Here is a 19,981-nt window from a genome sequence, read left to right on the forward strand (position 1 = left end):
GTTGGAGGTGATAGGATGGTGGAGGAATTACGCTGCCCGATAAAAGATAAGCAAGAAACGATAAACGATAAGGTGGGGCTGATGGACATTATACCCTTTTGGTTTCAGAAGCATCAGAAACAAATTTAAGGTGGAGAGAGAGCAAGGAAAAATGGGTTGCAAACATTCGCAGGTCTCTATTATTTATTGAGTACTGAGTTTGCAATGAATTGTCTGGAACATCTCCGGGGAATAACCAGGCAGGAACATTCATTCTCATCCTGTGTACCTCTCTTCTTGATAGCTACCCACTAATGATGGGGGATTCTAACGACCGCCCTGCCCAAAATGTCGTCGTTCATGATGCGTCTAATGAGATTCGGTGTCTCAGAGAATTCGAACACTTCGACCGCAGGAGTGATGACTCCATCGAGGGCGAGCTGCAATAACTCGCTCATGTGCTCTTCGGATCCCACAGAGGAGCCTTTGATAGAAAGCCCTAGAAGGTGTCAGAGACTGAAGAAGACCATCGATACCGGCGCTAGAGATAGACTGACCTCTAGCAGCACACAGAGTGGCCGAGATAGGGATTTCAATATCGTTTCGTGGAAGACCGACACAGATGATCTGTCCCATATTCCTGACCAGGCTGGGCGCCGCTTGAAACGCTTCCTTGGTACCAGGGACAACAATTGTTGCATGCGCGCCCTCTTCAGTCAGTTCAAGGACTCGCTTTGCAACATCCTCCTTCTTGAAGTCAATAAAAGCCTCAGCCCCCGAGGCTAGACTGAGAGCTCTCTTTTCATCACCACTGTCTACTGCAATGACGTGGAGCTTCTTGACCCGTGCTGCGAGTTGGACACCAATATGGCCAAGCCCTCCGCCAGACCCTGAGATGACAAGCCAGTCACCGGGCTGTAGATCGTGATCTAGATGGGCCAAAGCGCCGGCCATAGTGAGACCAGCACAGAGGAGCGGAGCAGCAACTTCATCAGGTACTCCTTCCGGGATTCTGGTTATGAATCGAGCATCCGCAATAGCATATTGCTGTAAGGTTCCCGGCACATGCCGACTGGTGTTCAGCTGTTGGGGACAGTTCTGGAAGAAGCCCCGTCGGCAGACGGAACATGCGGTGCAGGCGTTGTACAGCCACTTGAATCCCACGCGCTGTCCTAGCAGGGAGGGAGAGACATTGGGCCCGGACTTGGCCACAGTTCCGACGCCTTCATGACCGATAATGGAGTTGTAGACACCCCATCCCAGTACCGCCCGCACTTCCGAGTGACTTTGGATATGTGGATCTTCCCTTAGCCATAAAGAACACACATCGGAAGTAGCTGGTTTCTCACCATATGCCTGTGCAGTTTAGTTTAATGAGGATCTCATCTTGACCTGGCTCTCCGACCAGAACATCTTCGCGCAGAGCAACTTTAAAGTCGACGCCGGGGTTCTCCACCACAGCAGCTTGTTGAAGTCGAGGGATCGGCATGGGTAGTTCTCAGTCTTAGGGTTTGTAGCGATCTAGTTAAATAGAGTAAAAGGCCGAATTTAGTCACGCTGGTGGATTGTTTTCCTGTAGATGTTGGATTTCGACGGCAAGTGGGTAGTTGACCTGAGTTTGGTCCAAGCCGGAGTTTAGCATCTGTAGGCGGTTGACGGTGGTTGGCCACTGCCGAACTACCTACCGACCCTCGGGAGTGCCCCGAACCTGCCCCGGCTCGATTTCCTAATGGTCATCGGGTAGCTTATTTTCGCAAAACTATCCCTTCAAATGGACTTGCCCCTTACTGGTATAAAATTGAATCATGGTACAAGGATATGAATTGGGAGTATTCAAATTGCTAAACCAGAAAGAAACAGTTCGAATCTATTAAAGTTGGCGGGTAACTTTAGGCCAGCATTTGAGATGAAAATGAGTTCAAGATGGTAGAAGTGGGACAGACGACAAGGAGCATGAAACAACGTGGTGATCGAGAATGGGACGGCAACCTGAATGTAAACCCAGCTTCTCCAACCCCCAACTTCTCTTGACCTAAATTTCTAAACCTTCATCCCTAAATGAAGAGACTATTTCTGAGTGTTGACATAATCTGTACGACAGGTGCCTCCAAATTCGAAAGCACTACCTATATCATCTAAATATTGCAAATAAACATAAGATCCCACTTTATCATTGATCTATGGACAGCCAACCGAGAAAAAGATGTATGAGGAGGGGCATAGATGCTGGGACTGAGTATAGATGGAACCGCTTCATCCAAGCAACCCGCACGATTCCTGCCCCAGGTACCGATACTTTAGTGACTGGTCCCCCAACCCAGATATAACCACGGTCTGTTCATCTCCTGGCACAATGTCTATAGCGTTGTCGTTTAGTCTGACCCCCTCCTGTTCCTCTATAACGAGACACTTGACAGGCTTGCGGGTGTTCAGCACTACGAGTGCTTGACCGGAAGATCCACGCTGCAATTGAATGTCAAGGCCCCGACTTGACAGATCGAGGTACTTGAAAGGTTGCGGCCAGTCGACGTCGCGCGCCACAATTTTGTTATCGACCCACAGGCGAGCAACCAAGACATGTGGCTCAGGTTCGGCAATATGATCAATTAGACCATCCGTGATGATGTTGGTAGTACCGTTGGGGGTAATTAGAATATCTTCACGGACGATCGGCGCCCGGATCTCGCGGCCTGTGTTGACAGACAAAAATCGCAGCTCGACGCTGCCACGAATTGTGCTCGGGTTGTTGCTGGAGATCCAAAGTTCGTATTTGCTTGTGTGTGGAGGCTGCGCATGAGCAACGCTCCAGTCATGGTGCTCACGGCGTACTCCAATTGCAATGGGGTTGAGGACTCGCTTGACTGCGTAGTACGCCGGTTTGGGGTTCAGGAAGTAATCGACAATGGCCCAGGAGATAGTAGGCCAGCAGTCATTCAATTGCCACAGCAGTGCTCCACCACAGTGTCTCTCATCACCCCATTGCCGACGCCAGCCTCTGTAGCCAAACATCATCGTCTCCGCTTGAACGACTTGGGTTAGGTAGATGTAGGTCTGCCCGTGTTAGATTTGACCATCGTTCTAGAGCGTAGGAATCCATACCTCGAGGTCCGTGGCAGTTCGTAGGTTCTCCACCAGGTAAGTAGCCAGCCGTCTTTCGTGACCGTCTGCCTTGTTGTGGAAGTCAATCACATGAGACTGTGGGAACTTGTCTTTCGGATCCTCGACAAAGTAGTCAATGGTGGACATGTGCGGGAAGGCTTCCATGCCAAACTCGCTGTTAAACCGACCCCCCAGAGTGTCGAAGATCTGGTATTTTTCTTGGGTGCCGTGCCATACTAAAACTGCAGTTAGCGCGGGAACTGTTATTCTCACAAAGGATTGAATCTTCACCATTCCACTGATGCATGTCCCCAACTGTGGGATCAGATGAAATCTTCCCATCACCCCAAGGGCTGCCAGGGTGATAGAATGTACTCGACGAATGCTCTGCAACCACCTCTGGAAGCAGCTTTTCGTAGATGTAACGAGCGGGAAAATCTGTTTTGAGCCAGCTTTCCGGATCCTTGTCGTCGTAATTATAAGTCAAGCCCTCCGACTCTTGCACTTGATAATCCTCGTTGTTGCCGGCATAAATCACAATCGAAGGATGATTCCGCAGTCGCTGTACATTATAGACTGCCTCTTGGCGGATTGAATCGAGTATCTTCGGCCATGTCGGATAATTTCCACAGCCGAACATGAAGTCCTGCCACACCAACACCCCTAGTTCGTCACATGCCTCATAGAACGCATCATCCTCATATATACCGCCGCCCCAGACCCTATAAGAGTTAGTACGTTTCATTCTCTAAAAGTCAGCATTACCCATACCTGATCATGATCTGTCGGCCTTCCACCATTAACTCAATCCATTTGCGGTATCGCTCCGCAGTGATATTGGTTAGCAGGCTATCCGCCGGAATCCAGCACGATCCACCGCAGAAAATATCCATCCCATTAATTCGGAAGTAGAAAGATTTGCCATGCTTATCCGGCTGCTGGATGACCTCGGCTGTTCGAATACCAAACTTCTTGGATGTTTGATCCACTGTCTCGACGCCACGGAGCAGTGACACCGAGACATCATATAGTGTCTGATTCCCATAACCGTGAGGCCACCAGAGCTCTGGACGGTTAACACGGAAAATCACTTCGGCTCGATTGTTAGCAGATACGGGGATATCCTGGCTAGCGATCTCATTTCCCCGCAGGCTTAGACTGAAGCGAGCCGTATAGTCTCCACTAGCAACCGAGTCAAATTTGGCGGTGGCAGTCAGCTCGGCCGTCTGATGGTCTGAAGACAGCTGCAACTGAGGCCATAGGTCGGCTACACGCGCTGTATACACCTCAAGCCTCACGGCACGCCAGATACCTGCGGTCATCAACACCGGACCCCAGTCCCAACCCCAATGGTATTGCGCCTTGCGCACTGCCAAACGTGCCGGATCTCCATTGAACCCGACCCATTTGTGGGATTGGTCTTGATTCCGCAGCTCACGGGCCTTCAACAATGCGCAGTCGAATTCGATTTCGAGCGTGTGTTCGCTCTCTGCTTCCAGTGCCTTGGTTACATTGACGCGGTGACCCAGGAACATGTTATCACTCTGAAGAATGACTTGGCCATTGAGTTTGACAGTGGCAAAGGTGTCTAGACCGTCGAATACCAAGTCGATTGCTGTGCCCGCGGGAATATCTGGTGTCAGGAAGGTATTGCGGTATACCCAGGATTTCTCGTTGACCCAGCGAGCTCTCAACTCATTAAAGCCGATGAATGGATCCTTTAGTCTGCAACAGGCAATGAAATGGTCAAATACAAGTTCTAAAGATGAGATTTGGAAGCTCCTACTTGTTGTTGGCAATGAGATCTTGTTGTACCACGGAGGGCACCACGGGGACAGGCATCCAATCCTCGGCATCGCGATCCCGGAAGCTCCACCCAGTGGAGATTGACTGACGATAGAATTCCATCATGATAAATGCTTGGATTTGCTACTGTTGATCGGGGCGATGGAGCTATTTAGACGGAATTCGCTGGACTTATCGATAAGCTTCCCCACGCGCCTGCCCTTTTGGGAACGGAGGCCCCGACCACCTGACTTTAATGCCTTAAATTGAAGGCCTAAACTTTCCTGATCAGGTGGAAGGGCTGTTTCTCAGCGTCGCAGATGTGCTCCTTCGGACCTTGCGTGGGGAGTCCAGCACGGAATGAACAGAGCACACTGGCTCAATGGGGAACAGAAGTGCCTTTCCAGCGCAGTCTTTCCACCCCGCAAGTCGCCTATTCGGGCACGGAGTCGTCTCCGTCAAGCTACTGGCTCACCCAAACTCTCAGGGTAAACAGCACTCCCCTCTCTCGCTTCCAAACTCACCGGGCCGGATTCCCTCGACTCCGGACCCTAGCTTGTACGACTCACCTTTGAGCCATGACTGAATCCTGGGGACCCATTTGACACAGTCAGGCCTTTTGGTCTTGATCTGCCGAAACACCTAGTCTGGAGCCAACTGTACGCTAGCCCTCTAGCCGAGCCAATGAGCGCTCTCATCCCCAGAGTTCGGGAGGCAAACGCCCCTCCAGCCTTCGGTTCAAGAGGACACAGGCGAGCTTAGGCTTGGCGTTCCAAGCATCTAAAGTACCCTTTTCTAGTGGTGCCATGGAAGGAAACCGTGCAATGCATCAATACGGGCCCTTTCTCTATGCCTTCAATGTCCCCTTTGCCGCGGATGAAGTTTCCATACTTGCCATGCAGACCGGCATGGGAACTCTGGGTTTGAAGGTATACTCGCTGGATACTCCCCTCATCTCCTCGGACCCTTACCTCGAAAGAGGCATCGCGCCCGGGGCAAGACCTCAGCATTAGGGTTGTGGCACTTCGCTAGCAATTGGACAAATATCAGGCATGCCTCCCGCCTGATCAAAGCACCAACTGGGAAATAGTTGAGACGACTCATCTCTTTTCGGTTTCCATGCCACTTAATTTGCCTGGCGCCACACGATAGGCCGCAAAGTCTTACCGGGCAGCGGGAATAAACCATGGGGGAGAACTGCAGCTCAGCGTGCCACATCTGCTTCGTGCATAGGGTTGCAGATGGGAATCAAATCTTCTGATGAAACCCGGGCCAGCGGAAAGTCTAAGGGGAGGCCCTGGATTAGCACCTTCTGCGAGGCATCTTCCCCAGATGATCATCTGGTCTATTGCAGGGCAGGGTTCACTTCTCCGTCTGTACTCACACAGCATGTCCTGCTGCTGCCCAACCCATGGAGTTTGGTAAAAAATTCCCCCTCACTGGAGAAATTGTCACAATGATCCCGGCGTATGGAGAGAACAGACTTGTGGCGAAGAGCATGCGGCATCCTTAATTTGCCTCTGCAATTTCGCTCTGACGCCCCGGTCAGCCTGGCGCGTGGCACCGTCCGGTCAGACAGGAAGCCACCACACCCTGAGATGTGTTCCAGGGGCTCCCCAGAATCCTGGTCATTCATATGGCGGCACTCAAGGATGATGACGCGGATGAGTGATGGAAGTCTTGTCCGGCCTTACGAGGGTCGGGATAGCACCAGTTTCCCATACAACATCCGCAGTAGATCCACGTTAGCGCTGTTAATCCCGCACATCACCACTCACCGAGCCTGTCCCTCGTGCGCCCAATAAGCGAAACCGTATTCGGGGACCCCGGATTCGCGAGGCCCAGTAGTGCGCATGGAATGAGACCACGAAAGGGCACTTTCCCTGGAAATGCGGGGGAATTTAGGCGGAGCAGGCTATTATCCTCGACTATTTCTCTTCAGTCTTGGCAGTCAGTCATTGCGCTCTTAGTCTCGCGCTGGCCTCTTTTTTGTTTTTTGTTTTTTGTTTTTTGCCCTTTCCCTCTTATTCGATTTCGCTCTTGTTATCTCCCCATACTGAACACCCTTTCTTTCCGCTTTCCAGAGATCATGACATCCCACCGTCGGCCCTAACTAACATACATCCCCGGAGGCCTGACGTTCTGATCCCCCGCTGACCCTGCATATTACTTTGTTTAATTTATGAACCTCGGAATCATACGACCATCTTCGTCCGCCGGTTCTGTCTATTCATCGACCGCAAAACACCCAAACTATGTGATTCACGACCGACACTTTCTGTGTGATTTCGTGCAGTCATCATGTTCCACACTTTCGAGGGCTTCGAAAATCCCACGGCAGCCACCCCAGCCCGAAACCGTCCTCCTATTCCCGAACGGCGCGATTCAGTAAGCCGCCGAGTCACAACTCTCCGTGCCTGTACGTCCTGTCGACACCGAAAGATTAAATGCGATGGCGAGAAGCCATGCGAGGCCTGTCGGTGGTATAAGAAGGCAGAGCAGTGCCATTATTCGGACCCCCGGCCATCCAGAAGGTATGTCTATCCAACCTTCACTCTGACCCACAAATAGGGAGCTAAGAAGCTGGAATAGACATGTAGAAAAACTGTCTACTACCCTCGACGAATACAGAAGCGTGCTGGGGAAGCTATTCCCTAACCTTGCGCCAGAGTCTCTTGTCAATCTGCCACGGGAGAAGCTGCTCGAGCTGACAGGTGGATCCTCATCCGCATCACTGGTTCAGGGCGCCCCTGCACCACCACACCCCGCTTCGCCTGCCACTTCCGCCTCAGTAGAAGCCCATGTATCGCCCTTGTCGAACGAAGATGACAATCTCGAGGCCCTCCAAAGCATGCCTGAGGAGCTCGACGATAGTCGTCCAAGTTCCACCGACCTGGTCGAAGGCGTCTCCGACGATGTCAACGCCCTCTCTCTCTCCGCCCGGCAGCCATCGTCTTACCTCGGCGTCTCATCTATCCAGGCAGTGCTCAAAGTTATTGTCTGGCTTGATCCAGGGTGTGCGACATACTTCACTCGGACTCCACCCACTCATCCACGCGACCAGGCCGGTCTGGAGTACGATATGCCGTCTGAATGGGGTCATCAGCCACCCGTCACCTCGCCACAGCCGTCTATTCCTCCGACGGAGATGCAGATGCTGGATGCATATTTCTTGCACTTCCAGGCCTTTGCACCGATGATTGATGAGCAGTTATTCCGCGAAACTTATATGATGGGTCACCGAAAGGACGAGCACTGGCTCGCGCTGCTCAACATTGTTCTTGCTCTAGGCAGTGTCGCTGCCTCGAAGCCAGACGACCAGACACACCACACATACTTCATGCGCTGTAAGAGCCATTTGAGTCTGAGCTCTCTTGGAAGTTCTCATCTCGAGACCATCCAAGCTCTGGGGTTGATTGGCGGATGGTATTGTCATTATATCAGCCAACCGAATCTCGCATATTCTCTCATGGGTGCAGCGCTGCGGATGGCAGCCGGTCTGGGCCTACATAAAGAATTTGCTGAAAGCCGGCAAGGACCGAGCCCAAGTAAATTGGCCTCCATGGATCTTAAGCGCCGGGTTTGGTGGTCTCTCTTTTGTATGGATACCTGGGGTGGAATGACGCTGGGCCGGCCGAGCATGGGTCGCTTTGGTCCCAACATCACAGTTAGGCAACCTAATTGCCGTGACAAGGTGCGTACCAATTTAGATCAAGGGGCAAGGTTTCATCTTACAAGTTTACCACAGGATAACGTTCTCGAGATTCTCCCATTGGTGGAAAATATTCGTTTTGCCAAGATCGCGACGCAGGTCCAGGAGTCTCTTGCAGCCGCTCCGCTCGTTAAACATCAAGAGATGGCTCATGCGGACACACAACTGCTTGAGTGGTGGGAAAATCTTCCGCCTGTACTCAAGGATCATCAGTCATGCTCGGAATCTATTAGAACCGTGCGAACTGTCATGAGGTGGCGATATTATAATCAACGCATGCTGCTCTTCCGTCCTACTCTGCTGAGTTACGCGATGCGACGCGTTCCATATATCGCCCTCCGAGCCGAGGAGCGGATTGCGATCGAGAAATGCCGCGAGGTAGCAGAACTATCTATCCAGAACATCGCCGCCACTGCGCAGCTGAATCAGCTCTGTGGTTGGAATGCTGTCTGGTGGACCTTCCAAGCGTCTCTCGTCCCGCTTGTCGGCCTCTTCCTCAACGACCCCACAGCAGACGACCCTCGCGCCTCCATTGAGTCCTGTCAAGCACAGGTCGAGATGGCAATGGCAACGCTCGTGCGGATGCAGTCTTATGGGCATACCGCGAAGCGGTCGCTGGACGCTGTTTCGCGCATCTACGAAGCCAGTAAGCGCGGCCAAGATATGCCCACTTCTAGCAGTGCTGGATCACTTCAGGCCGGCCTCTACCCCGCTGGTCGGGATATGGGCATGATGTTCTCGCCGCCCGAGCCTGCTCGCATGGGCATGGCACTGGGTGAGAATGGACTTGCAGATCCCCTGTCCTCACCTTTTGTCGATGACTCTGGCCAATATCTCTGGGAGTATCTCAGCTGGAGTGATAATAATCTTTGGCCAGGTCTTTCAGACCTTGATACTCGTAGCGAAGCCATGGCGCTGCTGACCCCAGATCATGAGAAAGGGACGAAGTTCGGATCTCATCCGTATTTTGAGCCCATCCCCGACTCGTATTTTGTCAACCCACCATTATATTATTGATTGCCAACTGACTTTATTTGACCATTTCTTTTGGAAGCGTTCCCTGGGGGCGTCTTTGTTTGGATGTTCATGTAAGGTTATTTTTGGCGGACACGAGGCGACACGGGAGAATCCATGTGTTGATGTTTTAGTTTTCCCAGCTTAATGAGTGTAAATATACCCAAAATCTAAGGGGAAGAGAATTATTGAAGGGATACCACGCACAAATCACAATCTTGTGCGCCCGTTCTACTCCATACTCCATACTTATTCACACCGGACTCTCCAGCTTGCCGATCTATTTCCATATACGGCAATTCTGTGGATGTGGATATGCTGACTCAGCCCAACAGCCAACGGCATTTGGCTCGGATTGAAATCTGTAAACATCGCAGCAGAAGCGACGGCGGGCATGGGAAGCCGAGCCAATTGAAGACTTCGATCCTCATAACCCATTTTGGACAAACAACGGGTCACTACACAATTTAAAGGACTGCCATTGCGGAAGACGGGGTTCATTGATCGCCCGACGGACCCAAAAACCGAACAGGGAGCTCCCGCGACCCCTCAACATTATTTAGATATTCTGCATTGCCGGAACATGGCTGTTCCCATCAAAATGGCCCTTTTCGACTCCACTCCGCGAGTCTTTCTGGCTGCCACGGCTCTACGCCTGGTCCTGCTCCTCTACGGTGGATGGCAAGACGCCAACTCCGCCGTGAAATACACCGATATCGACTACATGGTGTTCACGGATGCATCCCGCTTTGTCGCCAGGGGCCAGTCACCCTATGCGCGTGACACCTATCGCTATACGCCGCTTCTGGCGTGGATGCTCGTTCCAACTGCATGGGGGGTATCGGGGCCTCTGGCCTCGGCGGCTTTTGCATTCGGCAAGATCCTCTTTGCTCTTGCGGATGTCTTGGCCGGATGGCTCGTTGTTCAGCTCCTGTGCCGGAACTACCACTTCTCCACTGAGCGGGCGCTCCGTTATGTCGCGGCTGCATGGCTCTGGAACCCGATGGTGGCGAACATCAGCACCCGCGGCAGCTCCGAGGGCCTGCTCGGCGTGCTGGTTGCAGCGTTGCTCTGGGCTACTTTGACTAGAAGACCTGTGACGGCGGGAATTATCCTTGGATTGGCTGTTCACTTCAAGATCTACCCCTTTATTTACGGATCTTCGATTCTCTGGTGGTGGGATGCCCAGCGTGACGGTGCGCCTGCTCCGAAAGACTCCACGCTAATCTCACGGGTGCTCGGTTTCATCACCCCATCGCGCGTGGTGCTGACTGTGTCTGCGCTTGTCACTTTTACTGCCTTAAATGCGATCATGTACTTCCAGTACGGCATGCCGTTCTTGCACCACACCTTCTTCCACCACCTAACGCGCATTGATCATCGGCACAATTTCTCCCCGTATAGCACCCTGCTCTACCTTGCCTCTGCAGGCGGAGCAAACTATCGCTTCGAAACACTTGCATTCCTACCTCAACTTGTGCTTGCTGTCGTTGCTATTCCATTGGTTCTTGCGAAGAAGAGCCTGGCAACTGCCATGCTTGCTCAGACCTTTGCTTTCGTTACTTTCAACAAAGTGTGCACCAGCCAGGTAAGCCTCAAATCATCTATATTTTGACTTGAGCTTACATGACAACAGTACTTTCTGTGGTATCTCATTCTCCTCCCGTTTTACCTGCCTTCCTCTTCCCTTATTCGCAAGCCCGCACTGGGCATCTCGGCTGCCCTTCTCTGGGTTCTTGGTCAGGTATGTTATTAATCCACCCTGTCGTTAGGGAAGGTCTATCCTGATGCATTATGATAGGCTCTTTGGCTCTCACAGGGTTACAACCTGGAGTTTCTAGGTCTCTCTGCTTTTGTGCCGGGTCTGTTCCTGGCTTCGCTTTTCTTTTTTGGCGTCAATGTCTGGATCCTTGGCATCATCATCCGCGATGGAGGCGAGAGTGAAGATGGGAAAACAGAATTCAAGCCCGTGTAGTGAGAAAACTTGTCTTTCTAATGTATATTTTAATTGCAGAATACAATGGTGTCGATTCGTAATTGCATTGCAGATAGATAACCAGGGTGGAGCAACTATCCTAACAACTCGACAAAGCAATGGACGTACTAAAACGGGTTTAGCAAAAGAATACATAGCTTTATACAATATTGAGCCGACGGACGACAGACTTGCTTTTGTGAATGAAGATTTAGCTAGCGCTTCCAATTCACCCGCGTGATAACTCAGGCTTTCCATTGATTTGATCTGCTTGACCGCGGGGATCTTAAGGTCTTCCCGTCCGTCATGTGTGCATGTCTCAAACTAAACGACCCCATAACCGCCTTTGTTGACTGACCCTTGGTACCCTGGAGACCACACACGCTCGAGAGCGTTTATCGGGCTCGCGGTATCAATCAATCAATATTCTTATTCCCGATGGAGCTTCCTATGCTAGGGGTTCAAAAAGAGAAGGGCCTAGCCGGGAATCGAACCCGGTTCACGCACATGCTGAGAACCTTTGCGGTTCTCGGGATGACCCGAAGCACGTATAATACCACTATACCACCAGGCCTGGACTCGCAGTATCTGTGGACAGTTTCGACAGCCCTGACTGATGTCATCATCAGGAAAAAGGCAGTGGGAAGGAGTCCCTGACAAGATCCGGCAGCCCTTCCATTCAGATGTCAATTTGATTCACTAATAACCCAACAATTGATCCTTTTCGGGAAGAAGACAGCAGTTGAGTCCAGAAAGGGCTTCTGTTCACTGCTTGCCCCCCATGATCCTCTGGGGTTTCAAAATCTCCTGATAGGTATACACATACATCTATTCGCGCAGGGTCAACGCAACGGGCGTTTCTTGTAAGCGCCCTCCCGGAGAATTGCTTAATGCTCTCGAGGTTATAACCACACGCCTGCTGGGAAGAGCATATTTGGCAAGACGTAAATGTAGGAAAGTAGATGAGACTGGCTGATATTGATATTGACGAGGGTATCGATGCGAAATAATGCAAAAGCCGCGCTTGCAATTTTAACAGTATAACGAAAACTAATCCTAGATGCTAGCGTTTGCGCCTAAATCGGAAACGAGGCTCTTCATCACTGTCCGAGTCCCGGGTTTCTCGGGGCCGTTTCTCAGTGTGACTGCGAGAGGGTGCCGATTGTGAGTCAGGAACCCGGTCTGGAGTCGCAGAAGGCTGAATCGAAATCTCTGATCGCGATAGGGCCCGCTCCTCGCGACCGGACACATGTCGGTCTTCTCGGTCTGTACCCTGGCTCACCTCAGGGCTCTTGCGAGTGCTGACCCAGTAGTGCTCCCCGATGCCGAAGTCCTTGCGGGTCACCTCTTCAAGCGGGACAATCACACTCTGGATGCGCTGGCGGACATGTCGGGGTTCTCCCTTCCGCCGGAATCGCTTGAAGTTCTTACGACCATTCCAACGCTCATCCCAGTGTTCTGACCCTTCATTCCCTCGTGCAATGGGTTCCCGAACGGGTAGGTCCATCTCTTCGACGATAGCGAGGTTTCTTAGTTTCTCAACATCCACATCCTGGGCTGGGTGTAGATCCTCATCAGCCTGTCGTTGTTGCTCCTCTTCCTCTTCGCGGTGTTTTCGCGCAGCTTTTAACACATCCAGTTTGGGACGCTTCGTCTTTGGGGGCGCTTCCGACTTCACGCGTGAAGCGCGGCCTCCCGGCTGGTCTTCACCCATCTCTGCACGGCGGCGTTTCATTGCTCGTGAACCAGGCAGTAAATCTGCAACAGCTTCATCATCTGCTTCATTTTCCACTGCGCTCACAGCTTGACTGGGCTGAGAAGGTTGGATTGGCTCCAGATCGATAGCTTGTGAGGGGGCTCCATCCCCGTCACCACCATCGGGCGTATAGACAGGGATGGATTCCATGTCGAAGCCGTCATCGAAAGTTTTCATCTTGCTCACATATGTGCGGACATGCCGGGCTTTCTTGCGAGGCATGGATGAGCGTGTTTCCTCAGCAGGTGGTGAGGCAGGCACTGGAGAATTGCTATGAGACTCTCGCAGCGCGGCAGAAGGAGAAGCCTGACTCTCGCCTTCCTCGCGGGGAAGCTGGCGACAAAGTGGCGAGGCGTCATTGCCCAAAATGGCATCTAAAAATTCTCGCTGCTCGATGACTCGCTGGTCTGTCATCAGAGCGACTTCGTTGCCCACATCGATGGACCAAGGCTCGAACCGTCCTTTCGAACGGAATCGCACAAGCACTACGCCGCCTGACCCGTCTCTGTCGGCACCAATACCTTTTCGACCTGCAGCAGATCTCATGAACTGTACAATCTCCGCTGCCGTAGTTTCTCCATCTTTGATCTGGTAAAGGAGAGCCTTCCCCTGGCCATTATTGATTGCCGCTTGCAAATTCTCGAACTGGGCCGGGTCTCCGAAAACAAAGGTGTACCCTTCAAAGACATTCACTCGCGACGGGTTGGGGGCAAAAGCCGCAGCGGGACGGCTGATCGGTTCATTTCCAGCGGGTGGAAGGTGTTCGGCTGGGTCTGGCCAGGCTGAGTCAAAGTCGATTTCCAGCGGCGACAAGGACGCGTCGTTCTCGAGGTCACTGGGAGTAGCTGCATAGACGAGTGCGTCGACATATGAGTACTCGACAATGTATTTGCCGTTGATCAGGGCCTGAAGGCCTTTGGCTGTGTTTCGTTTGCTTTGCACGACGTGGGTGGTCTGGTTGACCAAGAACGGAATGACAGTTTTAATATCGAGGCTTTCGAGACGAGCGCGAACCCTAGCGAGAGGATCGTCTGCTCGCATCTCTTTAGAAGAAAACGAGAAGCTAAGTATCACTGGCTCCCACTTGATCCTACCCCAGGATTATCAGCCAAAGTGGCAGCACAGACAACGCAGAGAAACGCACCGCAACGCATGTGGATAATGCCCGAGCATGATACTGTGCTCGTCTCCCCTGAGCACCCGCTTGCCTTCAATCTTTTCACCATTTACAACGGTCCCACGACTCGAGTTGAGATCGGTTACGGTGATAGTCGTCCTCACGTGTGTCCGAGTCTGCTACCCTCGTCAGCACCACGTTTCAGTATCAGCCGGTTTGGCGGCCCTACTCCATCGAGAGGCCCGACTTGGGACACATGAACGACCATATGTTTCCTGGAGATTGACTTGTTCGGAATAGCATGGCGCACTAGAAGGAACACCCTGTTAGTTGACATTCAACATCTCCGGCCGTGATTGAACATGCCGTCATCCACCAGGATGCGCCCGAAGAGGTACTCCTTCCCGGGACGCAGCCATAACCGCTTCCCTGACACAGAATCAGCTGCAAAGTTCACATGCTTTCGGCTTTCCCTTCAGAATAGCTCACCGTTTAGAAAGTCTCCAGTCGAGTCCAGGATCCACATGGAGAATCGTTGCTGAATGGCAAGCGGCGGCTCCCGCACACGTGAAGCGGTTACGCGTGGGCACGTGACCAGGCGTCACACTCTTTCGCGGCGGCTGCCTTGACACGAACAACTGGCAGTTCTCCCCGATGGCACGTCTGGGATAATGGCGTCTCCGGATGGAGTGGCGGACGAGAAGTCAGCGCCGGCAAAGGGCGAGGAAGATTTCGAAACGCTGAAATATCAGTTGCTGGGACCCTCTTTACTGAAAGCGGGCCAGGATGCGGTTGATCAGCAAAAGGTGCGTGCTGCAGAGATGATTTCAATATCCGGAATTGGTAACTAGATCTCGAGAACTAAGCGGGATGATTAGGTATCGGAAATTATCTACAATGCCTCCAAAGGCTCTAAATTCTTTGACCACGAACAAGAACGGGACCGCAACCTCACGGTCAAGATTGAGCGCATCCTGAAAGAAAAGGCCCGACTGGAGAAGTTAGACTTAAGCCATGATCTACGGCGCGCTGACGAGTATCTTGCCGAGCTCGAGCTGAGCCGCGATCTATCACAATATATTGTCCATGTTGACTGCGATGCATTCTTTGCGGCCGTCGAAGAACTCGATCGCCCAGAGCTCAAGACCGTTCCCATGGCTGTCGGGGGAGGTGTGCTCTCAACTTGCAACTACCTGGCGAGAAAATTTGGAGTCCGCAGCGGCATGGCCGGCTTTGTTGCGAAGAAGCTTTGCCCGGAGCTGGTTCTTCTTCCGCAGAACTACGAGAAGTACACGGCTAAGGCCAAAGAAACACGAGCGATCATGGCACAGTACGACCCTCTGTTCGAGAGCGCAAGCATCGATGAGGCTTATCTGAACATTACCGCATTTTGTGCCGAAAACCAGCTCGACCCTGAAGAGGCCGTGCAACGCATGCGCGCAGAGATCCTGGAAAACACAAAAGTGTCTGTTTCAGCGGGGATTGCTGCCAACGCAAAAATAGCAAAGATTGCATCCAATAAGAACAAGCCGAACGGCCAGTTCCGGGTGCCAAATGACCGGACCGCGATTATGGAGTTCATGCGAGACCTACCAGTTCGCAAGGTCAACGGAGTTGGTCGAGTTTTCGAGCGAGAGTTGGACTCGATTGGTATCAAAACCTGCGGGGATATCTACCCACAACGTGCCTTGCTGGCCAGATTGTTTGGAGAGAAGGCTTTCCAGTTTCTAGCACAATGCTACCTCGGTTTGGGACGCACGAAAATCGAACCGGTCGAGAACCACGAAAGAAAAAGTGTAAGCACGGAAACCACATTCCATGAGATCGGAGACAAAGAGGAACTCCGAAAGAAGCTACGTTGGGCAGCGGAGGAGTTGGAACAGGATCTCGCACGAACGCAGTTTAAGGGTCGCACCGTCTGTCTGAAAGTGAAACTTCATACGTTTGAGGTTCTGACACGCCAAACGGCTCCCCCGCGGGCCGTATCACAGGCGAAAGACCTTTACGCATTCGCACTGCCTATGCTGATCAAATTGGAAAAGGAAATTCCCGGGATGAAGTTACGACTTCTGGGACTGCGAGTGTCGAACCTGGTCAGCACCAAGAAAGTCGGCGTCAACTTCTTTGGGGTAGCAGCACCGCCAAAGCCCACCCCTGTACAACCTTCAGATCAAAGTGAGGCATTAGATGTAAACACCGAACATGATATCGGTGCCGAGGAAGCTTTTGAGAATGCTGCTCGCCAAGAAGTACAAGATGAGATGAACGACCTGGAGCAGCTAAGCCAAGAAGCAGCCGGCCTCTCTGTGACTCCTGCTCCCGGAAGCACCGCTGCAGACGTGACCGAGCATCAACCTGTCCAGTGGGAGTGTCCCATTTGTGGCCGACCGCAAGCTCCGGATGACCGAGCCTTCAACGACCACGTGGACTTTTGTCTGTCCAAGCAGACCATTCGTGAAGTGGTTCAAGACAGTTCGCAGGAAATGTCCGCGATACTCCCCAGCCGGAAACGCAAAACATCGGCCCAGCAGTCACACACCGACGTTGATCCACGGCAAAAACGGCTGTTCTTCAGTTGATATGCCGGCTTTCCCCTAAATTTTCAGAAACACGAACTCAGTATCTTCGGATATTGCTTAAATCCCCACCATCTCTCTTGATGTACTGATGCAGCCTCCGCCGCACATACGTGGTTATAGAACATCGGCGGCGTGCGTCTGGCATGTCCCACCCTCTCCAGCCGTGATCGGCCGGCCGTTTGGCTCTAAAGTGGAGCCTCGGGACCCCCTGTCCATGGCTGTGTCCATACCAGGGCCCCCCTGCGCCTCGCCTTAGGCTGTCATAGAAAACCAGCTAGATCAGGAATCATATTGAATACGATCGACATCCCAGTACACACATCTGATACAAATCCACCTCTCAATCGAATATACTTATACTCTTTACTCAAGTATATTCCCGCAGAAACAGACCGCCGCGGAATTTCTCTCGTTGCGGTGAACACCGCCCTAAGCCCGATTGGGCCTGAATGTTTTCGAGGCCCCTCGACATCCTCCTACCTGCGCCCTCCTTCCCGTCCATCAGGCCACGCAGGTCCTCTTCTCTGACGAAAAACGAGATCCTGCTCTTGACGCTGGCCAGTGCCATCATGCCCTGCAGCCTGCGTATCGCGATGCCAGCTTCTGCTCCCGCTCCGCAACTATGACCTCCGATAAACAAAACAATGGCCATCTCGCCAAACCGTTCACGCCGACCCTCTCCGCGGCCTTCCACCGCACCAGCAAAGCCCCTCTCACACCCAAACTCGCGAGCCCAAGCCCGGGACCCTCTGTTGCTCGCCGTCTCGCCCATCCCGACCACCCCTATTCCACTCCCACCAAGGAGGATATCTCCACCGTCCCCCCATCTTTCCTGAGCGCAAACGTCACCCCTCGATCGGGTTCGCGCATCACCCGCCGCGATGGGGCTTTCTCCTCACCCACGAATACCCCTCCTGCCCATTCCCCGCCGGCACCATACTCTCAGCCCACGGTCGGCCTCGGGGTCAATGGCGTGCGGCGGACAGAGCGGAGCCCGGCCCGCGGGGTCAAACTCGAGCAGCCAAGGAGTTTGAGAGCGAAGACATTGACGGCAGACGGACAGCAGACTTCGCGACCCAATTCGTTTAGTGATCTCGCCTCCAACTCCACCATGTTCTTCCACGCCTCTGATGCCCGGTCAACCAATTCCTCCGAGGTGGATGCACCATCTCGCCCCAAGCAGGGCAAGGTGTCCCCCGCCACGAGCTTTGTCTACGCCAACGGTGATCAAGATCGGCGAGCTTCGACTGAAGACTCGCACTCTACTCTTTCCACTGCCAAGCGCCGCTCAGGGGGCGTTCCTCGCTTTGTCCCCGCAACCAGACCGGCTGCCTCGGCTTCCCCTCGTCTCAAGTCCCCCCGGATCTCAGATGCCACATCCACTCCCCCTGATGATACACTATCCCAGCACAGTTCTGACCCAGATATGGGGTTTGTTGAAAGTGTTGTGCAACGCTATGCGTCGCCGCCGAATGCCATCCCTGATAGACCGCAACCCCCCCTCACTCCGACTGCACAAAAAATCATCGAGCATGGACTCAAGCAGTCACTATATCACTCCTCCAGAAGGACTTCGAGCAAGTCCGGTCATTTTGTCCAACACCTTAGGTCCAGATGGAATAACGCCTGTGATGTCGAATCAAATTCCAACGCTACGTCCCCGAGTTTTCAGCAATGGCTCTTCTGTATCTACAGATCCACATGTGCCCATGCCTCTGAGCCCGGGAAAGTCCGACGGACCGAATGATATGGCACTGAATGCGCGGACAGAACGTAAAATTCTGGATTTGGAAATCAGCAATTCTTCTCTCTTGGCCATCAACCGGACATTAGAACGAGAAATGCGGAAGCAGAACGCCGAATTGCGGAGATATCGACGCCTCAGCCGCTCTGGGCGTCTATCTATGGCACCTTCGACGCGATCCATCTCGGGCACTGCGCTGTCTACGACAAGTGAAGTGGACGAAGGAACAAGCGAACTTTCATCCATTCGGTCTCGTGACGAATCTTCTGAATTCAGCGATGAAGACTCAGTCGCAGATGAGGGAATCTTGAGCCCCGACTCGCTCGCTGAACATGATGCAAAACACCATGCCCATGATGAGAAACGCTTCATGCTTGACCTCGCCCGGCACCAGGAGCTCCTGATTGATAGTCAGAAGATGAACCAGAGCCTGAAACGATGTCTTGGATGGACTGAAGAGCTTATAAAAGAAGGCCAGAAGGCCCTCGAGTACAATGTCCGCGTCCAAGATATCGAGTTGGGTGGCCGGGTCCTGTCTCCAGAAGAGTTGGGCGAGATTGGCGAGATTGGACGAGGATTGCTCAGTCCGTCCACCGAATATGCTTCTGTTTTTGCCTCTGACCCCTTGCCTTCCAACGATTCATTCCCCGACCCAGCGACGCTCCCTTTACCGTCGTCCCCCGGTGGGACCGACTAATCTTCTCATATCTTCTATCTTCCTTTCGCTTGTATCTCTTTGCAAAATACCCCCTTGCCATCTCTCTTTTCGATCTAGCCTGGTGGCATTGTCTTCGTACAGCGGTTTTTCAATCGTGTGCATTTCCCCGCACCTTTTCTCTCATTTTCGGAATTTCCCATTTGTACCAGATACCTAACCTTGGCGGCTTCCTTTTTTCAGGCGCTCGAAACTTTCGGGTGATAGATTTATGTTCTCACCTGGCAATCTCGAAAGGTTCGGCCGCACTACTCATTTTCCCATTTCTGATAGATACCCCATCTGCCAATCATGTCTGTTTATGTACCTGTGACCAACTGTTATGAAGATTTACCTATACGCCCTGTGATATTAGCAATGAGACATTATACAGCAGTTAATCAACTTCCGTTCATGACCACGAGAGGGGCATGTTTCAACAAACTTCATTGTCGAGGTTTCCCTGCTCAAATTATCACACAATATACCCGGCTTCCACGAAGTGTCCTAGCAAATCGTCGCCCCAG

At 52.5% G+C, this 19,981-nt stretch overlaps 7 protein-coding genes across 7 annotated transcripts; 4 read left to right on the forward strand and 3 right to left on the reverse strand.

The window, feature by feature from the left end:
- Positions 1-290: 290 nt before the first annotated feature.
- Positions 291-1,468, reverse strand: N7482_001616 (zinc-dependent alcohol dehydrogenase; the record flags this gene model as incomplete). The annotated part of the gene is made up of 3 exons (XM_056683741.1): positions 291-478; positions 537-1,264; positions 1,329-1,468. The coding sequence occupies 3 exons, from the start codon at positions 1,466-1,468 to the stop codon at positions 291-293; spliced, it is 1,056 nt and encodes a 351-aa protein (XP_056547347.1).
- Positions 1,469-2,232: 764 nt separating this feature from the next.
- On the reverse strand, positions 2,233-4,989 carry N7482_001617 (beta-mannosidase; the record flags this gene model as incomplete). Its single annotated transcript, XM_056683742.1, has 5 exons — positions 2,233-3,030; positions 3,079-3,314; positions 3,352-3,800; positions 3,850-4,803; positions 4,865-4,989. 5 exons carry the CDS (start codon positions 4,987-4,989, stop codon positions 2,233-2,235), a joined length of 2,562 nt encoding a protein of 853 aa, XP_056547348.1.
- Positions 4,990-7,164: 2,175 nt separating this feature from the next.
- N7482_001618 (uncharacterized protein) lies at positions 7,165-9,592 on the forward strand (the record flags this gene model as incomplete). Its single annotated transcript, XM_056683743.1, has 3 exons — positions 7,165-7,397; positions 7,456-8,557; positions 8,612-9,592. 3 exons carry the CDS (start codon positions 7,165-7,167, stop codon positions 9,590-9,592), a joined length of 2,316 nt encoding a protein of 771 aa, XP_056547349.1.
- A 598-nt stretch (positions 9,593-10,190) lies between these two features.
- On the forward strand, positions 10,191-11,564 carry N7482_001619 (glycosylphosphatidylinositol-alpha 1,4 mannosyltransferase I; the record flags this gene model as incomplete). Its single annotated transcript, XM_056683744.1, has 3 exons — positions 10,191-11,177; positions 11,226-11,333; positions 11,391-11,564. The coding sequence occupies 3 exons, from the start codon at positions 10,191-10,193 to the stop codon at positions 11,562-11,564; spliced, it is 1,269 nt and encodes a 422-aa protein (XP_056547350.1).
- Positions 11,565-12,627: 1,063 nt separating this feature from the next.
- On the reverse strand, positions 12,628-14,963 carry N7482_001620 (DNA damage response protein RcaA; the record flags this gene model as incomplete). The annotated part of the gene is made up of 5 exons (XM_056683745.1): positions 12,628-14,410; positions 14,465-14,616; positions 14,667-14,760; positions 14,800-14,866; positions 14,927-14,963. 5 exons carry the CDS (start codon positions 14,961-14,963, stop codon positions 12,628-12,630), a joined length of 2,133 nt encoding a protein of 710 aa, XP_056547351.1.
- A 145-nt stretch (positions 14,964-15,108) lies between these two features.
- On the forward strand, positions 15,109-17,016 carry N7482_001621 (Y-family DNA polymerase; the record flags this gene model as incomplete). Its single annotated transcript, XM_056683746.1, has 2 exons — positions 15,109-15,243; positions 15,316-17,016. The coding sequence occupies 2 exons, from the start codon at positions 15,109-15,111 to the stop codon at positions 17,014-17,016; spliced, it is 1,836 nt and encodes a 611-aa protein (XP_056547352.1).
- Positions 17,017-17,638: 622 nt separating this feature from the next.
- Positions 17,639-19,457, forward strand: N7482_001622 (uncharacterized protein; the record flags this gene model as incomplete). The annotated part of the gene is made up of 2 exons (XM_056683747.1): positions 17,639-18,602; positions 18,682-19,457. 2 exons carry the CDS (start codon positions 17,639-17,641, stop codon positions 19,455-19,457), a joined length of 1,740 nt encoding a protein of 579 aa, XP_056547353.1.
- Between the last annotated feature and the right edge of the window lie 524 nt (positions 19,458-19,981).

Source organism: Penicillium canariense, assembly GCF_028826845.1.
Source record: "Penicillium canariense strain IBT 26290 chromosome Unknown utg000001l_segment0_segment0, whole genome shotgun sequence".
NCBI lineage: Eukaryota > Fungi > Ascomycota > Eurotiomycetes > Eurotiales > Aspergillaceae > Penicillium > Penicillium canariense.